The sequence below is a fragment of the Phytophthora ramorum genome (assembly GCF_020800215.1).
Source record: "Phytophthora ramorum isolate Pr-102 chromosome Unknown Phyram_PR-102_s0007, whole genome shotgun sequence".
Classification (NCBI taxonomy): Eukaryota; Oomycota; class Peronosporomycetes; order Peronosporales; family Peronosporaceae; genus Phytophthora; species Phytophthora ramorum.
Genome location: NW_027150653.1, coordinates 692301 through 720265, shown reverse-complemented (window position 1 = coordinate 720265; position 27965 = coordinate 692301). Strand labels below are relative to the sequence as shown.

General features: G+C 55.8%; 6 protein-coding genes across 6 annotated transcripts; 5 read left to right on the top strand and 1 right to left on the bottom strand.

Annotated features, from left to right (window-relative positions):
* Positions 1–3950: 3950 nt before the first annotated feature.
* KRP23_8238 (uncharacterized protein) lies at positions 3951–5990 on the top strand (the record flags this gene model as incomplete). The annotated part of the gene is made up of 1 exon (XM_067893654.1): positions 3951–5990. The coding sequence occupies one exon, from the start codon at positions 3951–3953 to the stop codon at positions 5988–5990; it is 2040 nt and encodes a 679-aa protein (XP_067743163.1).
* Positions 5991–6334: 344 nt separating this feature from the next.
* KRP23_8237 (ATP-dependent zinc metalloprotease FTSH 4, mitochondrial) lies at positions 6335–8329 on the bottom strand (the record flags this gene model as incomplete). Its single annotated transcript, XM_067893653.1, has 1 exon — positions 6335–8329. One exon carries the CDS (start codon positions 8327–8329, stop codon positions 6335–6337), a length of 1995 nt encoding a protein of 664 aa, XP_067743162.1.
* A 91-nt stretch (positions 8330–8420) lies between these two features.
* KRP23_8236 (uncharacterized protein) lies at positions 8421–8919 on the top strand (the record flags this gene model as incomplete). The annotated part of the gene is made up of 3 exons (XM_067893652.1): positions 8421–8465; positions 8565–8624; positions 8701–8919. 3 exons carry the CDS (start codon positions 8421–8423, stop codon positions 8917–8919), a joined length of 324 nt encoding a protein of 107 aa, XP_067743161.1.
* Positions 8920–9748: 829 nt separating this feature from the next.
* On the top strand, positions 9749–12682 carry KRP23_8235 (uncharacterized protein; the record flags this gene model as incomplete). The annotated part of the gene is made up of 1 exon (XM_067893651.1): positions 9749–12682. One exon carries the CDS (start codon positions 9749–9751, stop codon positions 12680–12682), a length of 2934 nt encoding a protein of 977 aa, XP_067743160.1.
* Positions 12683–12834: 152 nt separating this feature from the next.
* KRP23_8234 (Dynein axonemal heavy chain 1) lies at positions 12835–25697 on the top strand (the record flags this gene model as incomplete). The annotated part of the gene is made up of 2 exons (XM_067893650.1): positions 12835–12867; positions 12924–25697. The coding sequence occupies 2 exons, from the start codon at positions 12835–12837 to the stop codon at positions 25695–25697; spliced, it is 12807 nt and encodes a 4268-aa protein (XP_067743159.1).
* Positions 25698–25828: 131 nt separating this feature from the next.
* On the top strand, positions 25829–27853 carry KRP23_8233 (uncharacterized protein; the record flags this gene model as incomplete). The annotated part of the gene is made up of 1 exon (XM_067893649.1): positions 25829–27853. The coding sequence occupies one exon, from the start codon at positions 25829–25831 to the stop codon at positions 27851–27853; it is 2025 nt and encodes a 674-aa protein (XP_067743158.1).
* Positions 27854–27965: the final 112 nt, after the last annotated feature.

The following is a 27965-nucleotide window of genomic DNA, read 5'->3' as shown; positions in this document are numbered from 1 at the left end:
TTCTGCGCCTCTGTGAGTTTGGTGGGGAACTGCACGTCGAACTCCACCACGAGGTTACCTCGTTGCGAGGGTCTCTTCTGCAGCGGCATGTCCTCACCCGCGATCAGGTGAGATCGTCACGGTGTCACTGCGTCCAAGCCTCTCGGATTTGCTTTCGAATTGCGAGGAAACCCCAAGCCGACCCGCGACTGCTTTACCACGTCTCCAAGGACACAAGCGCCGCATTTCACGAAAAGAGCAGATGCACGACCTCCGCAATACTGTGTCGGAGCTATGAACGAAGCTGGAAGGTCTGCGGGCAGAGTCTTGGATGTGTTCGCCCATGGCATCTCCTGTATCTTGCGCCGCAAGTCAGCATGCGACCGCTCGCCAGCTCATACTGCGTTGCAAAGCAGAAGAAGAGAACGCCAAATTGCAGGAATTACTGGCATCGCAGAGACGCACGGCCCGCAACATCAGACGCTTGCTCCGACGGTGAGCCGGTGACGAGGTAAACGTTGTTGCGCTGGTTTTTGCTAGTTTTGATGGCTAACAGATTCATTTGCTGAAACTCGTTATTTTGCGTCTGTAGCTGCTAGAAGTGATACACAACTCGAAGCGCTTGAAGTTTGACAACAACGAGCAGGTTTTCCATGAGCTCCTACACGGAATTGATACGATTTACGTGGATTTTGGCAAGCTGTACGAAGTAAAAGGGATGCCAGCAGTTCCATGCCCTGGGCGGAAGCGCCGAACGGACCCCAATGCCGCCGGCGGTGATGTTTTCGTTGAGTTTGTCGACAAGAACCAAGTCCCCTTCGATTTTCAGAGAAGTGAGCGCGCAGTGTGGAAATTTCTGCAGGGCCCGCGGGTTCATGACGGAGGTCGTGCCTAGTAGATGTAGCTTCAGAGGCTGCTCGTTTTTGCCCTTCACTCACACTGTTGTTTGTTTGCTTTGTGGGATCAGGAATTTCAGCAAACTACCGAAACAAGCAAGAGTTGTGTGAGGCCATTCTCGATTTTACTGGCTTCGGCTCAAGTCTCCCAACAACTTCCAACATGGTCCGCATCCTGTCGGTTCTAGTGTCTAGCGCAATTGCCCTGGCAGGCATTACCTCGACGTCCTCGAAGCTCCCGGTCATTTTCTTCCACGGTGTTACCACAACGTGGCAGTTTGGCCACAACTTTGCTGCAAATCTCACTGCTGAAGGACGTGAGGTCGTGTCACTCTCATTCTGGGACGCCCAGTGCTCCATTGAGTCGCTCCTGATCCAAATCCCTGAGGCCGTGAAGGCCGTCCGCAACACGGTTGCCAACAACTCGGTATTTGACGATGAATACATGATCATCGGACACTCGCAAGGAGGGATTATCACCCGTGCCACAATCGAAGAAATGGACGACCACAAAGCCAAACGCTTCATCAGTCTCGATGGTCTCCAAAACGGACAGTTCATCGGACACAACGCGGTCGATATCGCCATCGAAAAGGGTGCGCCATCCCTCACTAACATCGTCCCGGAACGCGTGTTCAACTATACCAAGTATGTGCCGAAGGACTACTACGGCAAGATGCAGAAGGACTTCACCATCTTCTCCATCGAAAACCCGGACACTCAGTACGAGTACGCCCAATTCAACGTCCAGCGCTGGCCCCAGTTCGGAAGCTGGTCCACCACGAACAAGCTCCTGCCTGTATACAACAACGTGAACCCGTGTCCCCCTGGCAACGACCAGTGCATCAGTGACCAGCAGCGTCGCCGAGCCAACTTCCTCAAACTCGAAGAAGCCCACTTCTTCGCGTCACCCGTCGACGACGCTATCATGCCGTGGGAGAGCTGCGTCTTCGGGCGCTACAGCGTGTTGGACACGCTCGACGAAATCGAGACCAGCTTCATGAACTTGGTCATTGTCAACATAACAGACACGCACGAGTACAGGGAGGACACGTTCGGACAGCGCACACTGGATGAGCGCGGTGGCCTGCACCTCCATATCGCTCCCATCGTGACGTACAGTTGCTGGTGCGTCGACGAGAAACACTGCAAGTGGGCTCCCGTGTACGACGAGTACATCTACCCAGCTTTGAATTGAGCTTCGACTTTTGAAGGGGGCGGGCAGATAAAGTAAACGATGTTAGTGAGGACTCACGTTGGACCACACAAAAGCTGAAGGCCGACCCGGATTGAAGCCTGGCGACACTACAACGAACGTGGCAACAAAACACACTGACCAGTGGAGTGTCTTGGATGCCTCTTCATTATTGACAGCGGGATTCCCCGGCGAAATATGATGCCTCATACTGCTCGGAAATGTCACTCTTGGACAAACGTTTCCTGCGGAGGCACTATGGCATTTTTGATGGAGTAACAACCGTGCCTCCACCACAGCCAATCACTACTGCCGCTGTGCCATCGGCTCCCGCACAAGCTTCCTCTGGAACGGCCATCCCACAATCCCTCAGTCCCTTGATCCAAGAAGACTTTGAGTTGGTGCTAGCGCGCATGTGGGTCATTTATGCCTTGCCGTCCATTCTGATTGAAGCACCAATTGTGCGCCTGTTGTTCTCCCGGTTGGCTACCCATTTAAGACTGCCGTTCAGGTCCTGCTGATATCAGTTTGTGACGAAATCCAAGCCACAGTCATCGCGATTATCAGGAAAACAGGCGTAGTGAAACTCGCGACTGATGCTTATACTGACGCCAATAAGTCGAACATCATCCATTTTATGGTGACTGGTCCAGGCATGAAATCATTCTATTGGTCGTCGCTGCATATGGGGACGGCGCAGCACACAGCGGAATACTTGGCGATAGAACTGGAACGGGTGATTAATGATATTCAGACGAAGACGGGAGCAATGGTGACAGCAGTGTTGACCGATAATGCCAGCAATATGTCTGGCGCTTGGGCAATTTTGGAGAGGAGGCTACCTGTGTTTGGTGGTGGTTGTGCTGCTCACGGTCTCAACCTCGTGTTGGAGGAGGTGTTCTCGAAGATCCCCGTCGTTAAAGAAACCTGAAAAGTACAAATTTGCCCGATTTGGTTCGAGACCATCATGGGCTTCTGGAGTAGTTCAGAAATTTGCAAGAGTCCATGGTGGAGAGGCTTCAAAAGGAAGGCACCGTGCCTTAGCAATTCCTGTACCCACCCGATGGTATTCCCAGCACTCCTGTCTTAAGAGCGTATTGACAAACCTCGAGCCTTCCTCTTGGACCCAAACACTGACACGTCGCAGTTCGTTGATTCGGATGAGTCGGTGGGCATTGTTGGAGCGATGAAGATAAGGCGGAGTGTGCAGGGGCGAGACCACGGAGCTGGTGAAAAGTCAATGCGAACAAGAACGAGATGTATCGAGCGATCTCGCACCTTGCGGATATTGTGTTCTCTATTTCGACTTCATCGGCAGCAAGTGAAAGGGCTAACACCAAGACTTGATGTCGATTTGACAACAGTGTCTCCGTTAAACCTCGTAGCTAGCGAGACATCCGTAAGTTTATGAATTCATGACGTATGCATGCTTTTTCCTATTGTTCATTCTCTCATTGCGTCGCGCGTTCTGGGTTATGTTGGTTGTGCGGCCAAATTAATAGGAACAAGTTCGGAAACGATCCGAGCAAACCTTCGGAAAGTGTTCGCAACCAGCACTATTCTCAGTTGGGCAAATCGAGCTACGCTCCCACGTCTACGGTCCAGAATGTTTTACCGCGTGCGAGATCTAGCAAGAAGTGCTCTCGATGTGGTTTGACAACGAATTGCTCGTCCTCACTTCCAATGGAAACTACGAGATCGTGCATGGCTTCGTTTATCACATGGATTATCCAGGAACGTCGGCCGACGTTCTAGCTTCTTGTCCTGTTCTGCTTATTATTATTAGAGAGTAGACGACCGCGGCCAAACCGGGAGAAGGGTGGTTGGTTATTGTTTCCACGGCACAACCGCAGCCTTCAGTTTGTCGACACACGGTGTCCATGCTGGCTAAGCAGCCGTCACGGCTGGGCCCGCACCACTCGATGGAAACCATGGAGACCGCAGGCAAGATCGAGCCCTTTCGGTTGATCCATCGCCTGCTGGTGTTCGCTATCGCGCTGTGGTACGTGGCCATCTCGGCGCAGGCCTTCGTGGCTGCAGTCACAGTGCTGCGAGGCCTCGAGTCGAAGGATCTAGGTGTAACCGTGTACACGTCCAAGCTCATTGCAGGTTATGCTGGCGAGACCACTATCCACGACAGTCCATTGGTGCAGAACGTGTTGGGAGGGTCAACCGAACCCCGGGACGACGCGATTTATCTCGAGACGGATACCTCCGTCTCGTTCACAGGATGCTCAACTTTTGAAGGTGCAGACAGCAGCGTCTACAGCAACGGCTTTACTCGGCTGCTGTTCACCTCTTTGCAGAAGCACGCGAGGGGAAATCTCTCGTACGTCGAGGAGCTCGAACTCATCGCACCAGTTGTAGACTGCACGTTTGAGCTGCTGGTTTCGGCCGACGAAGAGGTGACAAAGCTGCGGATGTACTATTTGGCGCGCCAGAAAAGAAATGCCAGCGAGGTGCTGCTACTGTCAGCGTTGATGTCGACGCAGGATTTCCAGGTGAGCCAGCAGTATCAAAGTGGGGCCGCGTTGCTAGCCTCAATTGCGGCCATTGAGGACATGCGCGCCACCGAAGTTGTGCACCACTTTGCCATGGCCTACAATTACCCCTACGAGGATGAACCCCATTTCGCTGTCAGTGAGCTAATTGGCGTCGAAGAAGACAACTTCTGGCTGTTCAAGAGCCAACCCAATGAGGGAAGCATCGACCCGGTAAAAGAAGTACGTTCGGCGTATCGCTTCGGGGGCTACATTGACGACCCGGTGGCTCAGTCCAACGTTGAAATCGTGCACTGGAATCTGCAAGCCGATCCTGCTTCGGAGCTAAGCAACTGGGAATGGCATTCGCTTGCTTCTCTGCACGACTCATGGGCCTGGACACACACGATTCACGGTATTTTCGCAATGGATGTATTCTTCGATCTGGAGATTCTCTTCTTCGTGATCTACCACCGCGCTCGAAAGGGCCACTTCTGGGTGGGCGACGCGTTTGCCACCATTTCCAATGCACTACTATATCGTGGCGTGCTGATCTTCGCCGCGAACCATCTCAACGGGTACTGGACGCTTACAGAGTTCTGCCTCGCGATCGGCAACGAGGTTGCCGGGCGCCGATCGATTCATTACCGCCCCGAGATGGTACACGCTGATCTACTAACGTTCTTCATGAACGTGGCCAGCATTTTGAGCTACCTGTTTCGGGAGCGAATCGACCCAGTACTGGCATGCACCGCGTTCGAATTCGGCTTTGCGTACCGAGTCGAAATCGTCAGTGGCATGTCCTCACTAAGAAATGTTGTCGCCGGCTTTGCGGAGAAGGATCACTGGCTTGGACTCATTAATGTTAGTCCGTTCCTCACGAGGTTATCGCCCATGAAGTTCTGGACGGTGCATGAGATCAAGACTGACCGCAAACCCGTCGTGATTGCCACCGTGCTCTCCATCTTCAGCATGATACTTTGGCTGGTGCTGTACATCATCGCTCGCAAGGCTTACCGCTACTGTAAGCGCAAGCACGATGGCGCTAATCACCGAGCCAGCCGCTACGCCTCCAAAGAATGCGGGTCGGAGGGAGAAGACGGTCTCACGTCGTTCGAGTCAGCCACGGGGTCGGCTCTGAGCAAGCGCTATGGCGTCATCTCCGGCTACGACAATTACGTCGTTCGCAACGACAAGCGCTATGCATCCATTGATGCCGTATACGGCAACGGGTTTCTCGTCGCAAATGGTAAGTTCCTCCTTTCAACGGAGGATATTTTCTCGCTGTTGGTCATGAAGGTCACGCGTGTGCGCTTCACGAACATCTACGTGTACGCGATCCTGGCGGACGGCGCCGTGAACCAGACAGCTCAGCTCGTATACCCTCACACGATCCCATGGGACGACTTTGGTCGAATTGGTGTCGCCAAACTCTCGTAACAGGCAGAGACAGGCATGTAGGGCCTGTCAGTGTAAATGGTGAAGCACAACCCCATATCGCCGCGTGAGGATGTCGATGCGCGCCCGGACATCCTTCACTGAAAGCCATCAAGAGAGCGTTTCCTGCTCGACTACAGACGTCTTTGGACAGAGAACACCAAACTTAACGGCAATCGACACGTTCATTTTCTGTTGTCATCGCAGTGTCATCGACCAGCCTGCCAAACCAGAGGCACAAGGGTCGATGAATGCGTGTGTGAAAGAACACTTCCCCACACGCCCTACCTCTGTCTGTACACCTCTTGCTCTGACACAGCTGCCCTTGGTGCCGCCCTGTATGGTACTTATTTGATAGGCTTGCGCTCGAGGGGCTCACCCTTCAGCACCTTCTCAATTTCAGCACCCGACAGCGTCTCGTACTCTAGCAGTGCCTGGGCCAGCTTCTCCAGGTCTCCGTGCTTACTTACAAGGATGTCCTTCGCGCGCGTGTAGGACGCGTCGCACAGCTTCTTCACTTCATCGTCGATGGTCTTGCGCGTGGTGGCGCTCGTATCGTTGCCACGCAGGTCGTGGAAAACAAGACCCACGTCCGAGCTCATGCCGTACTTGGTCACCATCGTACGAGCAACATTCGTGGCCTGCTGGATGTCAGACGACGCGCCTCCCGTGATCTCTTCCTCGCCGAATGTCAGTTCCTCCGCCACGCGGCCGCCCATACACACATCCAGCCGTGCCAGCAGTTGCTTGCGTGAAATGGACGTCTGGTCACCCTCCGGCAGCTGTGAGACCATGCCCAATGCCTGGCCGCGCGGCATAATGGTCGCCTTATACACGGGGTGAGCTCCTGGAGTGTTAATAGCTACCAGCGCGTGGCCTCCCTCGTGGTAAGCAGTAAGCTTGGCCGAGTCGGGTGTGATCAGCGCCGACCTGCGCTCCGCGCCCATGAGGATCTTGTCCTTGGCGTATTCGAAGGCATCCATATCCACCACATCAGCACTCTTCATGGACGCGCGCAGAGCAGCCTCGTTCACGAGATTGGACAGCTCCGCACCAGACATGCCGGGCGTCGCACGCGCGAGCACGTCCACGTCCACATCGTCTCCAAGAGGGATCTTTCCAGCATAGAACTCCAGGATCTCCTTGCGGCCAGCGACGTCGGGCAGATCCACCGTCACGTGACGGTCAAAGCGACCTGGACGGATGAGCGCGTTGTCCAGCACGTCGGGGAAGTTGGTGGCGCCGATCACGATTATACCCTTGTTCTGGTCGAAGCCGTCCATCTCCACGAGGAGCTGGTTGAGCGTCATCTTCATGGCCTGCTGCTCCTTGAGTTTGCGCGTGCCGCCGATCGCGTCGATCTCGTCGATGAAGATGATGCACGGAGCCTTCCGCTTGGCCGACTCGAACAGGTCGCGCACGCGGCGCGCGCCCACACCTACATACATCTCCTCGAACTCGGAGCCCGACGAGTAGAAGAAGGGCACACCGGCCTCGCCGGCAATGGCACGGGCCAGAAGCGTCTTGCCCGTGCCTGGTGGGCCGGTGAGCAGCACGCCCTTGGGCAGGTTTCCTCCGAGCCGCGTGAAGCGGGCCGGGTCTTTCAGGAACTGCACGATCTCCTCGAGCTCCTGTTTGGCCTCAGTGGCCCCCTTGACGTCGCTGAAGCGCTTGTCGCTGCCGGTGGGGCCCATGACCTTGGAGGCCGAGCCAATCTTGCCCACCTTCTCGTCCAGCATGGCCCCGAGGGCAGAGACCACGAGGAAGGCCACGCCCAGCGTGCGCAGCGTTTTCCACATGTTACTCTTGAAGCTGCCTTCCACCATGGACACGAAGACCGGGTCGTGGGCCGACTGGCCCTGGCCATTGCGGGCCGCGGCCTGACTGGCGGCGGCCACGCCGCCAAACTGTCGGGCCGCGCCAACCGTGCCATAGGCCTGCTCGACCGGCTGGGCCAGCTGCGGAAGGTCGACCGTATCCAAGCGGCCCGTCTTGACCAGGGCCTTGATATACTCCTTCTGCACGGCTTCGTCCAGCGCGAAGCGGTTCTCCTCCACGCGACGCACCACGAGGGCCGGGTAGTTGCTGCGGTTCAGCTCCTGCAGGAAGCGCAGCTGCGCGTACGCGTCCTCGGGGCTGGAGTTGGCCGCCTGCTCCAGCGACTTGAGCTGCTTGAGCTTCCCGCGCTGCGTCATGTTGAACAGCGAGCGCTTGGCGCCGGCGGACGGTACCGGCCGAGCGAAGGCCGGGGCGGGCCACGCACGCGCAGGCGTCGACAGCACGCTGGCGCGACTGGCTGCGCGCTGAAGGAGCAGCAGGCTTCTTGGCCGCAGGACGAGCATGAGGGCTTCTGGCTAGGCTGCGTGTTTTCTAATGAGCGTACAATTGTGTGTACAAACACCACTATGGTGTGTGCTCACTTCGTTTTGAGGAATGACGGTCTGCCGTTTGCCCCGTCACCAGAGGCAAGCACCCGCAGTACGATACGTTCGCTAACGGTGGTGGCGGCGAGTCCAAGCAAAGGCTGCAGGACGCAGCATTCCAGACGCTGACATCTGCAAACTACTGGCGGAGAAGGCCGTGGTGCTGGCGGCGAACAGTGCCGATATCATTGCGAGCGAGGCGGCGAACCGGAAGGTACTGGTAGAAGGTGGGAAGCTGGCAGCTACTCGATACGACGGTGCAATACCACGAGACTTGTACTCGCTGGCAGCATCTCCTACAGGATTATGCTAGTTATGATGGCGAGAACCAAGCAGCCAAGGACAGAGACGTTGACCGACTTGTCGACGAGGAGGAACGGGAAGAGGGTCGCGTGTCGAAGGAGCAGTTCTCCAACTACCTTGACTCGCTGGGAGGCATGAAGGTGTACATTTTCCTGATCGTGGTGCAGACGCTGTGGCACGTGTGTCGGATCGGTAGTGACTTGTAGCTGGACCGGTCACGGACGCCGACATCTGGTCGGCACTGGAGAAAGTGGGCATGAAGGCGCAGGTGTCGGCGCTGGAGCGCCAACTGACGTACGAGCTGAGTGAGAACTTCAGCGTGGTCGAGCAGCAGATGCTCGTGCGCTGCTGACTGGGAGCCGCATCGTGGTGATGGATGAGGCGACGGCGTCCATCGACCACGCGACAGTGCTGACGATCGCGCATCGGTTGAGCACGGTGCTGGACTCGGACGTTAATGATGATGCGATACCACGAGACTTGGTGGAGGCTGACAGTCCTCGTGAGTTGGTGAAGGAACTGAAGGGCGCGTTCTGTCAGCTTGCAAGGGAAGGCGGCTGTCTGGCTAGGCTGCAAGAACAATGCTCCTTGTGCATTGCTGTTGAAGTCTACCCCATTAATCGGGGGAAGGGGGTGCAGATAAAGGAAACCGTGTTGGTAGGGACTTACGTTGGACCACACAAATGTAGCTATCACTTGCCTTCCTTCCCCATACTCGAGAATGCTTTGGCGCACCAGGCCGCGATCCCCACCACGCTTGCTGATATCCTCTCCATGAAGGAAGAGCTTCAAAGGAATAAAGCGGGCAGACCACTACTTCTCTAGCGAGCGGTGGTAGTAGTGGTCCAGGCATTTGGCGCAACTCCGATCATTTTGCATAACTATCTCGGAAGACGGAACCGGAACGACTATCGGAAGTGGAATGCAGGGCCGTCGCGTTGACTTTGTTTGTTATCAACATGTTCATAATTGGCGCCAACTTTTGGTTCAAGAATAGCTGTGCATGCCTGCATTGCTGCTTGTCACTCGGTTGCTATGGACGCGTCGGGCGGGAATGCAACGCGTCTGGCGTGGCGTACGACGCCGGACTTGTGTCTGAACGACGAGTCGCTCGTGGATGTGATCACGAGTTTGCGCGCGCAGGTCAATGCGCTCGAGAAGAACGAGCTGCTCAGCGGCGCTGCACTGCCGTCGTGGCTCATCAAGGCGCTGGCCGAGGTGGCCAGCAACGTGGACGCAGTGGTGGAATGCCAGGCATTGCGGGACCAGGTGGCGTCGCTGCAGAAAGAGGTGCTGGACCTGCGCCACGAGATGCTGCTCAACGCCTCCAACTCGGCTAGTGGAGCGGCCTCTCCAGCATTCAACCCGACGCCGCACCACCGTCAGTCGGTTGGCCGCCAACGCGCTCAAGCACCGGCAGCAGCAACCCCCGGACCTCGCCCACTCATGTCGATGCCGTCGTCCAAGGATATGTCGGACGCTTTCTCTGTTGCTGGGGAGACTGCAGCTTTAGTGAGCGACAACTTGAGGCCCGTCACGGGCGGCGTCTCGGCGCAGTATGTGGAGACCATCATCAAGCCGCTCTGGGACTTTGTGCACCGACAGACGAACGATTTTTCGGCTTTGAAGCAGGCCTTCCAGGAAGCCAAGGACACGGTGGCACGGCTGCAGTCCGAGATTAAGCGCCGCGACGCCGTCATCAAGGCGCGCAACGAGAAACACGAGGGCGTCGTGCAAACGCAGATGGACAAGCTCAACGAGAACATGCGCGCTTGTGTCACGCGGAACGACCTCATTAACGCCGAGCAGCAGATCGGGCAGCAAATGAAGATCGATCGCCACCGAATGCTCGACGAGGTGGACGCGCGGGCGAACAAGATCATGGAGGACATGCTGACCTCGCGGTCGGAACAGGAGGACATTAACAGCTCGAACGCCGAAATGATGGAGCTGCTGGCCAGGAAGCAAGGCCGAAGCGAGGAGATCATCGTGGACTTTGGCAGGAAGCAGGACCACACGGACGAGCGACTCGAAGGCATCAAGACTTCGCTGATGGAGACGACGACGAACCTTGAAGTCAACATGGCCTCTGTCAACGCGTTGGAGGAGAAGACGGCCGGCTTCGAGGAGACGCAGAAGCTCGTGACCCACTTGTCGGTCGAAATGGCCAGGGCGCTTAAAGCTCAGGACGAATTGAAATCATACATGGAGAATCGCATGATCGAGAAAATCACGGAGAGTGTGGCCATCGTGCGTAGTGAGGTGGTCGCAGTCCAGACTATCGTCAATGACCTGGTAAATATGGACTTGGACGGGGAGATCAAAGCGGTCGCTGCCAAACTTGACATGGTCGGTCTTACTGCGACAGACAGCGTCAGGAAGATTGCTGCTATCCAGAAGCAGACCATCGCAACGGACGACCACAACAAGATGCAGTTCGTGCAAGCGTTTGACACGATCGATCGTATCCAGCAAAGCTTAAGCACGCTGTCCGAAGAGAGCATCCATCTCTCGTACACTTTGCAGCGCACCATCGACAACGCAGAGAAGCTGAAGAAGGAGGTGCACGACTACAGAGATACGACAGACAGCGCCATCAGCGGACTGCAAACAGTTACGGTTACCCTTCGGTGCGACCACGAGAAGCTCACACAGTCCATGGACAACGAGCTCGCAATGGTGAAGAACCAGCTCTTCCACTTCGAAGAGGTGACGTCCGCGCACAAGCGCGAGATTGAGGAGACACGGCGAGAAGTAGACCGTAATTTCAAGAACCAGTACCACGAGAACCAAGCGATCAACGGGTCCCTGGACAGCTTACATACTGCGAAGGAGGAGATCATGGCACGACAGGACGCCGCTGAGTCGCAGATGATGGCGCTCCAAGCAGAAAATCGCGCGGAGATTCAGGCGGCGACCGTAAAACTGGTGGCAGTTGTAGACAAAGAGTCCGATCGCGTGGAAGCCTTGTACGCGTCGTTCCAGCAGAAGCAGGAGCACTTCGCCGACGTCGTGGCTCGCTCGTCCATCCGCAATATGGACTTGGCAGACATGAACCGCGAGATCGACCGCGTGTGCGAGAACTTTGTGTCCGAGTGCTGGAAGTTCGAGACTTCTGCGAGGTCCAGCAGCAAGCACAGCGCGCGTCCATCCGATAACAACGGGGCCGGCAGGAAGCAGTTCAACGAGCGTCAGCAGCAGCTGCTGGTGCGCGACTGCCAGTTCATTGCCGACTTGATGGTCGCTCGTGCCGAGTACGAGATTCTGCAAACGGGCTGCAACAAGGAAGTGAGGAACCAGCACACGATGGACGAGGACATGCTGGACCAGCAGGGGGGCATCATGGAGAAGATCCGCGTGAAGATCCACACCAAGATCATGAACAACAAGAACATCGGCGAGCAGTTCGACAAGAGCACGCTGGACCGGCGAGAGCTGTACATGGACACGGTGAACAACATGATGATCGCCAGCATGAAGCGCCGCACTTTGATGGGCGACAACCATCGACACCGGAACGTCGTCCACGACGATACTGCCTCCGCTTCCGGCGAGTTCTTGGAGACGACTCGTCTAGTGGCTCATTCGTCTGCTAGCAAAGGGATGTCACGGCGGAAAACGAGTCGGGACTCCATGTCCGTCACAGCGGCAGGTCTCCCAGAGGAGGCTCCAATGTCTCGGTCCGCCTTCACACCGAGCACCAACTACGTCCTCCGAGCAGGGTTCCGCCTTCCGAAGGCGTCGACTCCGAGCTCCCCCATGACGCCGTACCGCCAAGACTCGCTGACGACGCCCATGAGCTCTCGATCAGCCTTCGAGCTCACAAGCGAGTCTACTAATGAGACCAGTCGAGTGAAAGTACCCGAGACGCCAACCGATAATCTGCAAGGCTGGTCCACCGACGAATCCAAGGCGGATGACGGCGCTTTGGCCAAGTCGTACTCGTTGCCAGTGTTGAAGCAGCAATAGAGATTGAAAATGTGCTACGAAGAACTTGTTGAACGGTTTTATTTTGCAATAGGTCTCAAGTCGCGGCGCTTTGAAGACAGCGTCCATTCACGTTTGGACAGAACGAGAGCTCCACGGCTCGGGGCTACGGACGAGGTCGTGGATTCTGGAGCATGCAGAGTGCAGTCGACAAGAGCCAGAGAGCGGTACGTGTCCGACGCAGCATTGGCCGAGGATAGTTGACACTGACTTCGTCTTGTAGAATGGCAGTCCGGGTCGTTTGGCTCCGTCCACGAGTCCGTCGAAAGAAGCGGCGAGGGTCCCCATCGGAATTGTCAACTTTGAGCCTACGGTGGCGTTGTCGCCGACTTTGAACTCGCCCACGAGGAGAACGGTTATCAAAGACTCGTCACGCATCAGCTCACCTGCGTCGTTCGTGCAGCTTCCCACAGGGTTTTCCGTCGGAGGAGGCCATGTGATTGCACCGGTGGATCCGGCGGAACGAGAAGATGGAGAAGTGGAGCCGAAAGTCTTTGTACCGTATGAGCGCGTACCAGACCTACCTCCTCGCAAAGTGGAAGTAGAGCGAAAGAAGCGGATGTTTGAGGCGGTGGACGTCGGAGCGCTGCTGAAGGAGCGGATGGACGAGTTTCAGAACTCTTCCGTGTACCAGAAAGTCGAGATGGACAACAGCGGAGCTGCCAAAACGATTATCGACAACTTGGAGCTTCCCCTGTTTGACGACGAAAGCTACGAGATTCACGACCCCGAACAATGGATTCTCTTGGGTCGCAAGCGCGACGGACGCGTTCGCATACCTGTCACCGCAGCCTATTACAACATTCGAGGAACTGTGACTGCATGGTGCGAAGCGCACGTGGTAGGATACAAGCTCGAGACGAAGCTTTTCCTGGTCGAGTTCCAGCGGAGCGGCAAGACCGAGGCGAAGGAATGCAGCCGCCTGGATGTTTGCTTCAAAGCAGAAGACCCGAGCAACTTTGCGGATCGGTACGTGGCAGCTCAATTGGCGCGGGTGCAGGCACAAAACCTACTACGCAAGAACTTCTACGTCGACTGTATGCCTCTTGAGGAGCTCCACAAACTGGGTAACGCGAGTTTGGGGAAGATTGTCCGGCTAGCGACGGCAGTCTTTCACGGGAAGAGCCTTCGAATTCCAGACACCACGCGTATCGTGCACGAAATTCAGCTGAACTACTTGCGAACAATGAGCAGGATCGTGTTCGAGTCTCATCAAGAAATTGGCCGAAACTCGGACATCTTCTGTGGCTTTCTCACGAAAGAGGAGGAAGTTCCTGCTGAGCCGTGCTCGAGGGTGGTCGTCCCATTCCCTCACAAGTCCAAGAGGACGATCGCGCCTCCTGTAGACTACGCCGATCAATTCATTGGTTTCTCCTTCCAGACGTTCCTAACGTCGCCCGAGGCGCTCTCGGCTCTCATCAAAGTCAACGAAGAGTGCTGTCGTATTTTACAGCTCGAGCTGTTCAGTGTGAAACCAGGGAGGAGTGTCAAGCTAGAAGAGTTTCAACAACGACAACAGGCTCTTGAGCGGGCTGTACTCAAGACAATCACCGAGGAGTGGCCGGTCAAAGTTGCAGCCATCATCAAGACTTCACTCGGAAATGTCGGCAAAGGCTGGTACTACCTGCAGGAGACTCGCCAAGACACGTACGAGTTCAGCAAGCTGCGGTCACTGCTACGGCGGGTTAACTTCTCGATGAAAGACACGCTTCGCTTCCTTACGGATCACTCGCTGCGCCAATTCCACGACTTTATCCGGAACGCCGCGGTCGGGGATGTCCACGTCGTGGATGCGAAGACAGCGTTTGTGGCGTGCCCGGACCTGAACCGCAGCCTGCTTGGCGACATCAAGTGGCAGCACATGTGCCTGGAGAGACAACTGCTAGCACCGAGGTCGCTGTTTACTGTGAATCTGAGCGTATCTACCGAGCTTTACGTGATAAACCAACGCGAAGTTGATGCCGCCGCCCAGAAACACGCTAGCTGGCATCCTAAAGACCCGGAGGACACGTCAGAGGAAAACCCGCATCTTCTTATCGCGCCGAAGGTGGGCAATGTGTTCTCCTTCAGCACCAACATCGTGACGTTCAAGACCGCCGTGCTTGACATTTTCATGAAAATGCTCGACAATTTGAAAAACATCAAGCAGGTGGAGCAAACGGTAATGAGCAAACTCTTCTGGAGTAGTATGCCGTGCCTCCCGTGCGTCAGCGCCAATGAAGATTGGGTTGTGGCTCTACGCGAGAGTATGGACGCTCTCATGGATAAGGCAGCGATACCGTTGCGGGCCTACCTAGTGCGCTACGAAATGTATATCCCCTTCGTCAACGTCAAAGAGGACGAGTATCTGGCCGAGTTCCAGGCTCAACAACCGCCCAACCTCTCGATGATCCAGGAAGCTATCAAGAAGCACTACCAGGATGCAAATACTGTCGAGGACCTCATTCCGACCATGAACGTCGAGTTGGGGATGTACTCGGTCAACTGCTTGAGCATTCGTACTCTGCTAGCTGAGAAGCACCGGCGACTCGCGAAAAAGCTGCTGGACTTGCAGCTGAAGAACTCGACAGGCTTAGCAAAGGAGCTTCTTGAGAAGTTCGAGATGGTTAACAGACAGCTGCAGAAGACACCGCAGAATATCGAGGAGCTGACCGACATGAACGCGTACTTGGAAGGTGTGCCAGCGCAGATCGCACCGTTAATGACTCAGAGTCAGCAGCTCATCAAGTATCGCCTCGTGCTGGACCATTTCCAGTATCCGTACGACCGCGACGACTTCATGACGATCTGGAAGGTGCGTCTGTGTCCGAACAAAATCAATGAGCAGATGAAGCGCATGATGCACATGCTGCAGATGCAAAAGACGCAGTTCTCGAACGAAATGAACGAGCAGCAGGCCGAGTTCGCTGAGTCCCTGCGGATTCTGCACACGGAAGTCGATGGGTTCCGGCAGTACACGGATATCGCGCGCTTGGACCAAGTCTACAAGTACGTGGTGAACATTGAGCAGAAGATCGCAAAGGCCGATGAAGACGCCAAGCTCTTCAACTCGCGCGAATCCTTGTTCGCCCAGGAGATCACGGACTACGACGAGATCCAGAAGATCCGGCGCGACTTTGAGCCGTACTCGCTGCTCTGGAAGACAGCGAACAACTGGCTGAGAGAACATAAGAAGTGGATGGACGGAGCCTTCTTGGACATCAACGGCGAGGAGATTGAGACGTTCGTCGAAGGCAACTGGGCCTCCATCCAGAAGGCGCTCAAGCAGTTTGAAAAGCTCAACGTCAAAGGCTGCTCCAGCATTGCGGCGACGATCAAAGACGACATCGCAGGCTTCCGACCTCATGTCCCGCTCATTCTGTCCATGCGCAACCCGGGCATGCAAGAGCGTCACTGGAGCCAAATCAACCAAGAGATCGGCACGACATTTCGACCCGATCGCAGCATGAAGCTGAGCTACGTACTCGGCTTGGGTCTTGAGAAACACATTGACGCCATCTCACGGATCGGCGAGACTGCCGGGAAGGAGTATCAGATCGAAAAGACTCTCAGCTCAATGGAGGAGCAGTGGTCAGGCGTGAATTTGACCATCGTAGACTACCGAGAAACAGAGACGTTTGTACTCAAGGGTGTGGATGAGATCCAAGCTCTTCTGGACGAACAGATCACCACGACGCAGGCCATGCAGTTCTCTGCGTTCAAGAAGCCGTTCGAAGAGAGGATCAACAGGTGGGAACGCACGCTCAGCACGGTCTCTGATGTACTGGACGAGTGGATTCAAGTGCAGCGAAGTTGGCTTTACCTGCAGCCGATCTTCGACTCGCCCGATATCAACAAACAGCTCCCAACGGAGGGCAAACGCTTCGCCACGGTCGACAAGAATTGGCGACAGACTCTCGCGGCAGCCAAGCAGAAGCCCAGCGCGATCATCTTCTGCAACAACGACAAGTTGCTAGACCGCTTTCAAGAGAGCAATCGCTTCCTGGAGCAAGTCCAGAAAGGGCTGAGCGACTTTCTCGAGACCAAGCGCTCGGCGTTCAGTCGCTTCTACTTCCTCTCGAACGAGGAGCTGCTGTCGATTCTGTCCGAGAGCAAGGACGTCAAGTTGGTGCAGCCCCACCTCAAGAAGTGCTTTGAAGGTATCGTGTCGGTCGAGTTCCAAGAGGACCTGACTATCACGGCGATGATCTCGGCGGAGGGTGAGAAGGTGGCCATGACAAAGCCCGTCAACCCTGTGGGCAAGAATGTCGAGCACTGGATGACGGAGGTGGAAGACATGATGCGCGTATCGATCCGCGACGTCATGTACCAGGCCATCCAGGACTACACGAAGGTCTCGAGAACAAAGTGGATTCAGAAGTGGCCCGGCATGTGCGTCTTGAACGGCAGCCAATTCCACTGGACCCGCGAGATGGAGGAGGAGATGGCAGCGTCCGGCAGCGACGGCGTCAAGCGCATGATGGAGCGCCAGCTAGCGCAACTCGCGGATATGGTGCAAATGGTGCGAGGTCACCTCGATAAACTCGCGCGCGTGAGTGTCGGAGCGTTGGCTGTGATTGACGTGCACGCCCGCGATGTGACCATGCGTCTTGTGAACAACGAAGTGAGCTCCAAAGACGACTTCATGTGGTCCAGCCAGCTACGCTACTACTGGGAAGATGATCTGTTCGCCGACATGGTCTCGGCGCGTCGTCCGTACGGCTACGAGTATCTCGGGAACTCGTTCCGGTTGGTGATCACTCCTCTGACGGACAAATGTTACATGACGCTCATGGCGGCACTGCAGATGACGTTGGGCGGTGCTCCTGCTGGTCCGGCAGGTACTGGGAAAACCGAGACAACTAAGGACTTGGCCAAAGCGCTCGCCAAGCAGTGCGTGGTGTTTAACTGCTCCGACGGCCTGGACTACATCGCTATGGGCAAATTCTTCAAGGGACTGGCAGCGTGCGGCGCCTGGGCCTGCTTTGACGAGTTCAACCGCATCAACATCGAAGTGTTATCGGTGATCGGGCAGCAAGTGACCACGCTACAACTTGCCATCCGAGCTGGAGACAAACGCATTATGTTTGAGGGATCGGACATCGCTGTGAACCCGCAGTTTGGCGTGTTCATCACAATGAATCCGGGCTACGCCGGGCGTTCGGACTTGCCCGACTCGCTCGCAGCTCTGTTCCGACCGGTGGCCATGATGGTGCCCGACTACGCGATGATCGGAGAGATCATGTTCTTCGCGTACGGCTACGAGAAGGCCAAGCAGTGCGGCGCGAAGATGGTCACGACCTTCAAGTTGTGCTCGGAGATGCTGTCGTCTCAGTCGCACTACGACTACGGCATGCGCGCCGTCAAGACGGTGATCACCGCAGCAGGGAACTACAAGCGGTCGGACCCGGATATGGACGAGGAGGTTCTGCTCCTCCGTGCGTTGCAGGACGTGAACCTGCCCAAGTTCTTGGCGCACGACATCCCGTTGTTCGGGGGGATTATCAGTGACCTGTTTCCTGGCAAAAGCCGGCCGCAGCTCAATCTTGGCGCGCTCATCCGCGTGATCAAGTTGACTATCGAGAAGCAGCACCTGCAAGTGCATCCCTTCTTCCTCATGAAGGTCGTGCAGCTGTACGAGACGCTCTGTGTGCGTCACGGGCTCATGGTCGTCGGCTCCACTGGCGGTGGGAAATCCGCCAACCTAAATGTCTTAGCGGACGCTCTGACGGAGCTCAAGCAGCTTGGCGAGATAGGCCACGCGTACGAAAAGGTGGTTCGGTTCCAGTTGAACCCCAAGTCTATCACGATGGGCCAGCTCTACGGCGAGTTCGATGCCAACACCCACGAGTGGCAGGACGGGGTGCTGTCGACGTTGTACCGTGAAGCTGCTAGCGACACGAAAGCCGACCGCAAGTGGGTCATCTTCGACGGGCCGGTCGATGCTATCTGGATTGAGAACATGAACACCGTCCTGGATGACAACAAGAAATTGTGTCTGGCCAGCGGAGAGATCATCCAAATGTCCAACGAAATGACAATGATGTTCGAGGTGGAGGATCTGTCAGTGGCGTCTCCAGCTACGGTGAGCCGGACGGGTATGGTGTACATGGAGCCCAGCTCGTTGGGCTTTGATCCTCTTGTGCTCAGCTGGCTGGAAAAGGTTGTTCGGGATATTGGCGTCGGTAGTGCACCGCCCGTAGTGGAGCTGTGTCTGCAGCTACAGCATTTGCTGGACGTGTACTTGCGTCCTGCCTTGCAGTTTGTGACGAGCTACGTGAAGGAGTGGCTGCCACAGATCCCGTCCAATCTGGTGCAGAGCTTGCTTCGCTTGCTCGACTGCTTTCTCTCTCCAATGCAAACTGACGAGAAGAAAGACGCCAAGCTCGAACGTGTGGCCTTCTACTTGAGAAACGTCGAGAGCCTCTTTCTCTTCTCGCTCGTCTGGTCGATTGGCGCAACTGGCAACGATGCAGGCCGTGACCGCTTTGATGGCTACCTCCGTGAAGAAATAGTCGGCAACAACGTCAAGAAACCATTTCCTGCGGCAGGGCAAGTCTACGACTACTCGTTTGACCTCGTAAAGGAGGCGTGGGTGCCTTGGCTGCAGACGATTCCCACGTTCACGATCGACTCGTCCGCTTCGTTCTCAGAGCTGGTGGTGCCTACCAGCGATTCCGTGCGCTCCACCTTCCTCATGAACCTGACGCTGACGCAGGGGGTTCACATGCTAATCGTCGGCCCCACGGGTACAGGCAAAACCATCAACGTGAACCAGTTCCTGGAGAAGTCGAACCCCGACAAGTTCATTCCGTTGAACATGGCCTTCTCCGCTCAGAGCAGCGCCAACCAAACGCAAGACTTTATCGATTCCAAGATGGAGAAGCGCAGGAAAGGCGTGTTCGGACCCACTGCAGGCAAGAAGTTCATCATCTACGTAGACGATCTCAACATGCCCAAGCAGGAGGAATACTTTGCTCAGCCTCCTATCGAGATTCTGCGTCAGTGGTTCGACCAAGGCGGCTGGTACGACCGCAAACTGCTCACGTTCCGTACTATCATCGACGTCGTGTTCGTGTGCTCCATGGGTCCACCTGGAGGGGGACGCAACCCAATCACCCAGCGCTTCGTACGGCATTTCAACATTGTCGGGTACACCGAGATGTCCAACGACAGTAAGGCCATCGTGTTCGAGACGATTGTTGGGAACTTCTTCCAGCGCTTCTGTGAGGAGATTCGCACTCCTCAGATAGCGAAGAAGCTCGTACAGACCTCCATCTTGATCTACAACACCGTCATCGCCGAACTGCTCCCGACGCCGGCCAAGTCGCACTACACTTTCAACTTGCGTGACCTTGCAAAAGTTTTCCAGGGCGTACTCATGGGCGATTCCAAGCGTATTACCAAGCTGGAGCAAATGCTTCGTCTTTGGGTGCATGAAAACATGCGCGTGTTCAAGGACCGCTTCACAACTCCGAGCGATCATCAGTGGTTTATTGACCTGCTTCAAACCCAGGTAGCGACTGTGTTTGGAGAACCGCTTGGCATTTCGGGGGCATCTTCGGGCTCTGCTGCTTCCAAGAAAGCAGCTTGGGACCTCGTGCACCCAACGCCAACGCTCTTCTATGGCGACTACATGGTGCCCGGTGCAGATCCGAAGGTGTATGAGGAAATCGCCGACGTGGAGAAGCTGCAAGCGCAAGTGGAAGAATATCTGAACGACTACAACGCTGAAAGCAGCGCGCCTATGAACTTGGTGCTCTTCATGAACGCCATTGAGCACGTTTCGCGTATTGCTCGCGTGATCCGACAGCCGCAGGGTAACGCCCTGCTACTTGGTGTGGGCGGTAGTGGCCGCCAATCCCTTACACGACTGGCAGCTTACATGGCCGAGTACGCGTGCACACAAATTGAAATCTCCAAGGGCTACGGTGTGGCCGAATGGCGGGAGGATCTCAAGAAGTGCCTCATGAAGGCTGGTATCGACGAGAAGCCTTTGGTGTTCCTCTTTTCCGACGTTCAGATTGTGCACGAGGCCATGCTGGAGGACATCAACAACGTGCTCAACTCTGGAGACGTCCCGAACTTGTATGCGGCCGAAGACCTGGACCAAATCAGCCAGCACTGCCGGCCGTACTGCGTCAAGAAGAAGATCCCGCCGACCAAGCTCAACACGTTCGCGCAGTACATCTTACTGGTACGGCAGAACCTCCACCTTGTGCTGTGCATGAGTCCTCTGGGCAGCCTCTTTCGAGATCGGATTCGCATGTTCCCGTCCCTTGTGAACTGCTGTACCATCGACTGGTTTAGTGAGTGGCCGGCGGAAGCACTGCAGTCCGTGGCCGCAAGCGCACTGTCCTCGGGTGACTTTCAGCTATCAGGTGAAGTCCCAGCTTCTGGTGAAGACGAGTCTGCAGAGACCAAGGCTGACAAGGCCGCAGCGTCGAAAGCAGTCGTCAGCATCTTCCAGACGATCCACCAGAGCGTGGAGCGCGAGTCCGTCGAGTTTTTCGAGAAGCTGCGTAGGTACAACTACGTCACGCCTACGAGCTACCTCGAGCTGCTGCATACGTTCAAGACGGTGCTGCTACTGAAGCGCGAGGAGGTTCAATCAAAGCGCTCGCGTCTGCAGAACGGCGTCGACAAAATCATCGCAACGAAAGAGCAGGTTGCGGGTATGCAGGAGCAGCTAGTGGCGCTGAAGCCGCAGCTGGAGAAGACGCAGATCGAAGTCGAAGACATGATGAAGCAGATCACGCTGGACAAGAAGGACGCCGACGAGACCAAGGCTGTGGTCGAGAAGGAAGAGCAGATTGCCAACAAAAAGGCTGCCGAGACCAAGGAAATCGCCGACGATGCTCAGCGCGATTTGGACGAGGCTTTGCCTGCGCTCGAAGCAGCGGTGCAGTGTCTGAACAGGCTGAAGAAGTCCGATATTGATGAGGTTAAGGCGCTCAAGAACCCGCCGCATGGTGTCAAGCTGACCATGGAGGCGGCTTGTATTATCTTCGGCATCAAGCCGACGATGAAGGCGGACCCGGACAAGGCTGGGCAGAAGGTCAAGGACTACTGGGAGAGCGCGCAGAAGACGATCCTGGGTAACGCCAAGAAGCTCATGGAGGACATGCTCAAGTTTGACAAGGACAACATCGGCGACAAAATCATTCAGGAGCTGGACCGGTACATCGAGATGGAGGAGTTTTCTCCTGCAGCAGTGAGGAAGGCTAGCGTGGCTTGCGAGGCTATCTGCATGTGGGTGCGCGCCATGCACACGTACCACAACGTAGCCAAGATGGTGGAGCCCAAGAAGCTTGTGCTTGCCACGGCTCAAGCAGAACTGGATGTCACGATGCGGGTGCTGGCAGATGCGAAGGCTCGACTTCAAGCTGTGGTGGAGCGGCTCGCCGAGCTGGAGCGCAACTACAACAACGCGGTGGACAAGAAAGACCAGCTCGTGCGCGATGTACGGCAGTGCGAGATTCGCCTCGAGTCCGCTCTTAAACTGATCGGGCTGCTAGGTGGGGAGGAGACTCGCTGGGCTGCTACTATTCGGCAGCTGAACCACGACTATAGCAACCTGGTAGGCGATGTTGTCATCTCCGCAGCCACGATCAGCTACTTGGGCACTTTCACGAGTGAGTTCCGCGAGTCCTGCGTAGCTACATGGTATGAGGCGCTGGAGAAGCTCAAGCTTCCACACACACATGGCTGCAACATCATCACCACGTTGGCCGACCCAGTTAAGGTTCGTGGCTGGCAGATCGCTGGCTTACCGTCCGACAATTTGTCGGTGCAAAACGGCCTCATCATGGCTCGAGCAAGGCGGTGGTCTCTGCTGATCGATCCGCAAGGCCAAGCGAACCGCTTCATCAAGAACCTCGGTAAGGACTCGTCAGAGAATGGACTGGACGTTGTCAAGCTCACGGACAAGGGGTTCCTGAAGACGCTGGAGAATGGCATTCGGTTCGGCAAGTGGATTCTGCTGGAGAACGTGGGGGAGAGTCTGGACGCGACGCTGGAACCTGTCCTGCTTCAGAACAAATTCCGCCAAGGCGGCCAAGTGGTCATGAAGCTCGGCGACTCAACGGTGCCGTACAACCCAGCCTTCCGCTTCTACATGACGACAAAGCTGCCCAACCCACACTACCCACCCGAAACTTCGGTCAAAGTTACGCTTCTCAACTTCACAATCACCCCCAAAGGCTTGGAGGACCAAGCGCTGGGCGTTGTAGTCCAAGAGGAAATGCCCGAGCTGGCCGAGAAGAAAAACTCTCTCGTGGTAGCCAACGCACGCATGAAGGCTGAGCTTGTGGAGATCGAGAACAAGATCTTGTACATGCTGGCCAATTCCAAGGGGAACATCCTTGACGATACCGAGCTCATCGACACGTTGGGCAAAGCCAAGGTGACATCTGAAGACATTAACGAGAAAATGGCCGAGGCCGAGATCACGGAGAAAGCCATCGACGAGTCTCGGGAGCGCTACCGTGGTGTCGCCTTCCGTGCGTCGCTGCTGTTCTTCTGTATAGCAGACTTGGCGCTTGTGGATCCGATGTACCAGTACTCGCTGCCCTGGTTCGTGTCGCTTTTCGTGAAAAGCATTCACAGCGCCACGGAGAGCGACCAGCTTGAAATGCGACTGGCTCACCTCAACGACTCGGCCACGTACTCGCTCTACCGCAACATTTGCCGCTCGCTCTTCGAAGAGCACAAGCTGCTCTTTTCGTTTCTACTCACTATCAAACTCCTCATGGGCTCGCGGAAGATCGACATGCTCGAGTGGCGCTTTCTCATCGCCGGGTCCACGGCGAACTCTATCGAGGCGCCAAACCCAGATACAAATTGGATTGAAGACCGCATGTGGCGCGAAGTATGCGCCTTGTCGACTTTGCCGGCCTTTGAGACGCTGGTCACCTCCATGGCTACCAACACACCTCAGTGGCGCAAGATTTTCGACTCGGCAGACCCGCAGGTTGAGCGACTACCGCTGGCTTTAGACCTTTCGCTCAACTCGTTCCAGAAGCTGTGCGTGCTTCGGTGCATCCGACCAGACAGGATGACGGAGGCTATGCAGAACTTCGTAGCAGAGCACATTGGCCGTCGATTCATCGAGCCGCCACCGTTTGATCTGGTAGGCTCTTTCTCAGACTCGACAGTGATCACCCCTATCATTTTTGTGCTGTCGACGGGCTCCGATCCAGCCAAGGAGCTGCTCGTGTTTGCTGAGACCATGAAGATGAATCGGAAACTCAACTCAATTTCGTTGGGCCAAGGCCAAGGTCCACTGGCCACGAAGATGATCGAGGAAGCCGTGACCAGCGGCAAGTGGGTTCTGCTGCAGAACTGCCACTTGGCCATCAGCTGGATGCCACAACTCGAGCGCATTTGCGACGAGTTGAACCCAGACGCAACGCATCGTGACTTCCGACTGTGGTTAACCAGTAAACCCAGTACGGCATTCCCCACTTCGGTGCTGCAGAATGGCGTGAAGATGACCAAGGAGCCACCCAAGGGTATCCGCGCCAACTTGCGTAACTCGTACATCAAGCTGACGAACGACACTCTGGACGCTACGTCTAAGCCCGACCAATTCCGCAAGTTGCTGTTCGGACTGAGCTTCTTCCACGCAGTCGTGATCGAGCGGAAGCGCTTTGGACCCTTGGGCTGGAACATTCCGTACGCCTTCAACGACACCGACTACGACATTAGTCGTGCGCAGCTTGAGATGTTCCTGGACTTCTACGACGAAGTTCCGTACAAGGTGCTCTGCGTCATGACTTCTGTGGTTAACTACGGGGGGCGAGTTACGGACGATAAGGACATGCGCACGATCGACGTCATCCTCGAAAGTTTCTTCAACTCGCAGATCCTGGACGACGGCTACAAGTTCTCGTCCAGTGGCTCCTACTATTCGCTTACGGGGGACCCGGACGACCCGCTGTCGAGCTACTTGAGCTACATCGACGAGCTCCCTCTCAACCCGGAGCCCGAAGTCTTCGGAATGCACGACAACGCCAATATCACGTGTGCACTCGCCGAAACCTTCCACACATTCGACATTATCCTGGCGCTCCAACCTCGTGCTGCGGCCGGTGCTGGAGGCCAGTCGCGAGAAAGTCTCATCGAGCAGCAGGCGCAGTCGATCATGGACCGACTGCCTCCATTGTTCGAAGTGGAGCACATCAGCCTGCGCTACCCCGTGCTGTACGAAGAATCGATGAACACGGTGCTCGTGCAGGAGGTGCAGCGCTACAACGCGCTGCTTCGAGTCCTCCAGGTATCGCTACCGAGCTTGCAGCGAGCGTTGCGCGGTCTCATCGTCATGTCACCCGAGCTGGAAGCTACGGCCACTTGTCTGTTCAACCAGAAGGTGCCTCCGCAGTGGGAAAAGAAGGCGTACCCGTCGCTCAAGGCACTTGGTGGCTGGGTCGACGACCTGCTAGAACGGTTGCGATTTCTCGCGGCGTGGGTGGCCGACGGCATTCCTCCCGTCTTCTGGTTGTCCGGGTTTTTCTTCCCTCAGGGGTTCCTTACGGGCATCCTTCAGAACCACGCGCGGCAGTTCGGATTGGCCATCGACTCGCTGTCCTTCGCCTTCCTCATGTACGACAAGACGGCCGACAGAATCGCACACAAGCCAGATAAAGGGGGCTGCTACATGACGGGTCTCTTTCTGGAAGGAGCTCGATGGGACAAGACCGTACACTCGCTGGTCGACCCGCTACCCAAGGAGCTTTTTGCTCGTATGCCGGTGGTGCATTTACTGCCCACGCAAGACCGACAAGCCCCTCAGAGCGGCATCTACCGCTGTCCGGTGTACAAGATCCTCACGAGGACAGGAACGCTGTCGACTACAGGACACTCGACCAATTTCGTCTTCTGGATCGAGATCCCGTCCGACAAGAGGACCATTTTCCGGAACTCCCTCGTATCAGAGACCAACCTGCAGTTGCAGTTTGCCGACCAGGACTACTGGATCAAGGCCGGAGTTGCCTGCTTCCTCTCGCTGATGTATTAGAGCTATAAACACGAAATGTTTCCGTTGTGGCAACACTTGAAACAGTTTTCAGAGAGACGCTCGGTCGTTTCAGTATTGGACTTCTTGGGATTGGATTTCTTGGGGCACAAGGATCAGTACGCTGGTGTAAAATGTCTGGTCCGGCCAATGCGCACGCTGGAGGAACCATGGACATCATGGAAGTGGCCGGGAAATTCGAGTTTTTCCGACTACTGCATCGCCTCGTGGTGTTTGCCATCGCGTTGTGGTACGTGGCCATCTCGACGCAAGCGTTCATGGCTGCAATCACGGTGTTACGCGGCTTCGAATCCAAGGCATTGGGTATCACGGTGCACGAGTCAAAGCTCATTGTGGGCTACGCTGGAAGCGCGGACATCAACGACAGTCCACTGGTACAAAAGGTGCTGAAAGGGTCCACCGAGCTGCGGGACGACACCATTTTCCTGTTGACAGACGCGTCCTATTCCTTCACAGAGTGCACTGATGTGGCGGGGTACGATGAGGCCGTTAACGGCAACACCTTCACGCGGTTCCTGTTCGACTCGCTACAGAGGCATGCCATAGAAGGCCTTGAGTACCTCGCGGAGCTCGAATTGATCGCTCCAGTCATCGACTGTACGTTCGACCTGATCGTTTCCGCAGATGAAGAGGTGACGCAGCTCCGCATGTACTATTTGGTGCGCCAGAAAAACAATACCAGCGACACCGTGCTGCTGTCGGCATTGATGTCCACGCAAGATTTCCAAGTCGTGCAGCAGTACCAAAGCGGAGCTGCTCTGTTAGCTACGATATCGCCGATCAAAGACATGCGAGCGACAGAGGTGACCCACCAATTCGCTTTAGCGTTCAATTACCCGTACGAGAGCGAGCCATGGTTTACCGCTGCCGAATTCCTGGCGACGGAAGACGACTATTTCTTGTTATTCAAGAGCATTCCTCCAGCAATGAGCATTGATCCAGTGAAGGAGGTGCGGTCGGCACGGCGTATGGGCGGCTATATCGACGACCCGGTGGCTCAGTCCAACATCGAAATTGTTCATTGGGATATGCCAACTGACCCTGCGTCGGAGTTAAGTTATTGGGAGTGGCATGCGCTGGCTTCGTTGCATGACTCGTGGGCCTGGACGCATACGATTCATGGCATCTTCGCAGTTGACGTGCTTTTTGACCTTGGAGTCCTCTTTTTCGTGATCTACCGCCGTGTTCGAAAGGGCCACTTTTGGGTGGGCGACGCGTTCGCCACCATTTCAAACGCACTATTATATCGCGGCGTGCTGGTGTTCGTGTCGAATCACTTGAACGGGTACTGGACGCTGACGGAATTTTGCCTCGCGATCGGCCATGAGATAGGAGGTCGCCGATCGATCCACTACCGCCCCGAGATGGTCCATGCCGATCTACTCACGTTCTTCATGAACATGACGAGCATCCTGAGCTACTTGTTCAAAGAGAGAATCGACCCAGTGCTGGCGTTCGCCGCCTTCGAGTTTGGGTTTGCTTATCGGGTTGAGCTTGTCGATTCCTCGGCCACGTTTCGGAAAACCATCGTCGATTTCGCGGAGGATGACTACTGGCTGGGGCTCATCAATGTCAGTCCATTACTCGGTAAACTTTCTCCCATGAAGTTTTGGACCGTGCATGAGATCGATACCGATCGCAAAGCTGTCGTGACTGCTACGGTCCTCTGTGTCTTCTCCACGATGGTATGGCTCATCGTCTACATCATCGCTCGGAAGGCCTTTCGCTACTTTCAACGCCGAAAGGGGAGCCCCCATCGAGCAAGCCTGTACAACGCCGAACCAAAGAATACAGAGGACAGCCTCACCTCGTTCGAGACGGCCACGGGTGCGGCACTGAGCAAGCGCTACGGAGTAATTTCGGGCTACGATAACTACATCATCCGCGACGACAAACGCTACGCCTCCATCGACGCTGTGTATGGCAACGGATTCCTCATCGCAAACGGCAAGTTCCTAGTGGCGACGGAGGACATTTTCTCGCTATTGGTCATGAAAGTCACGCGCGTCCGCTTCACAAACATCTACGTGTACTCGACGCTGGCGGACGGAGGCGTGAACCAGACGGCCCAACTCGTGTACCCTACTACCATCCCATGGACCGATCTCATGCATCTAGGCGTCGCCAAGCTTTCATAACTAACAAGTAGGAACCGGTAGACAACTTGAATTCCGTGCACTTCAATATGGTTTAGCGTTGAAAGCGACGGTTTTTCTCGAGTCGAACTCTGCCCTCACTGCCGAACACGAC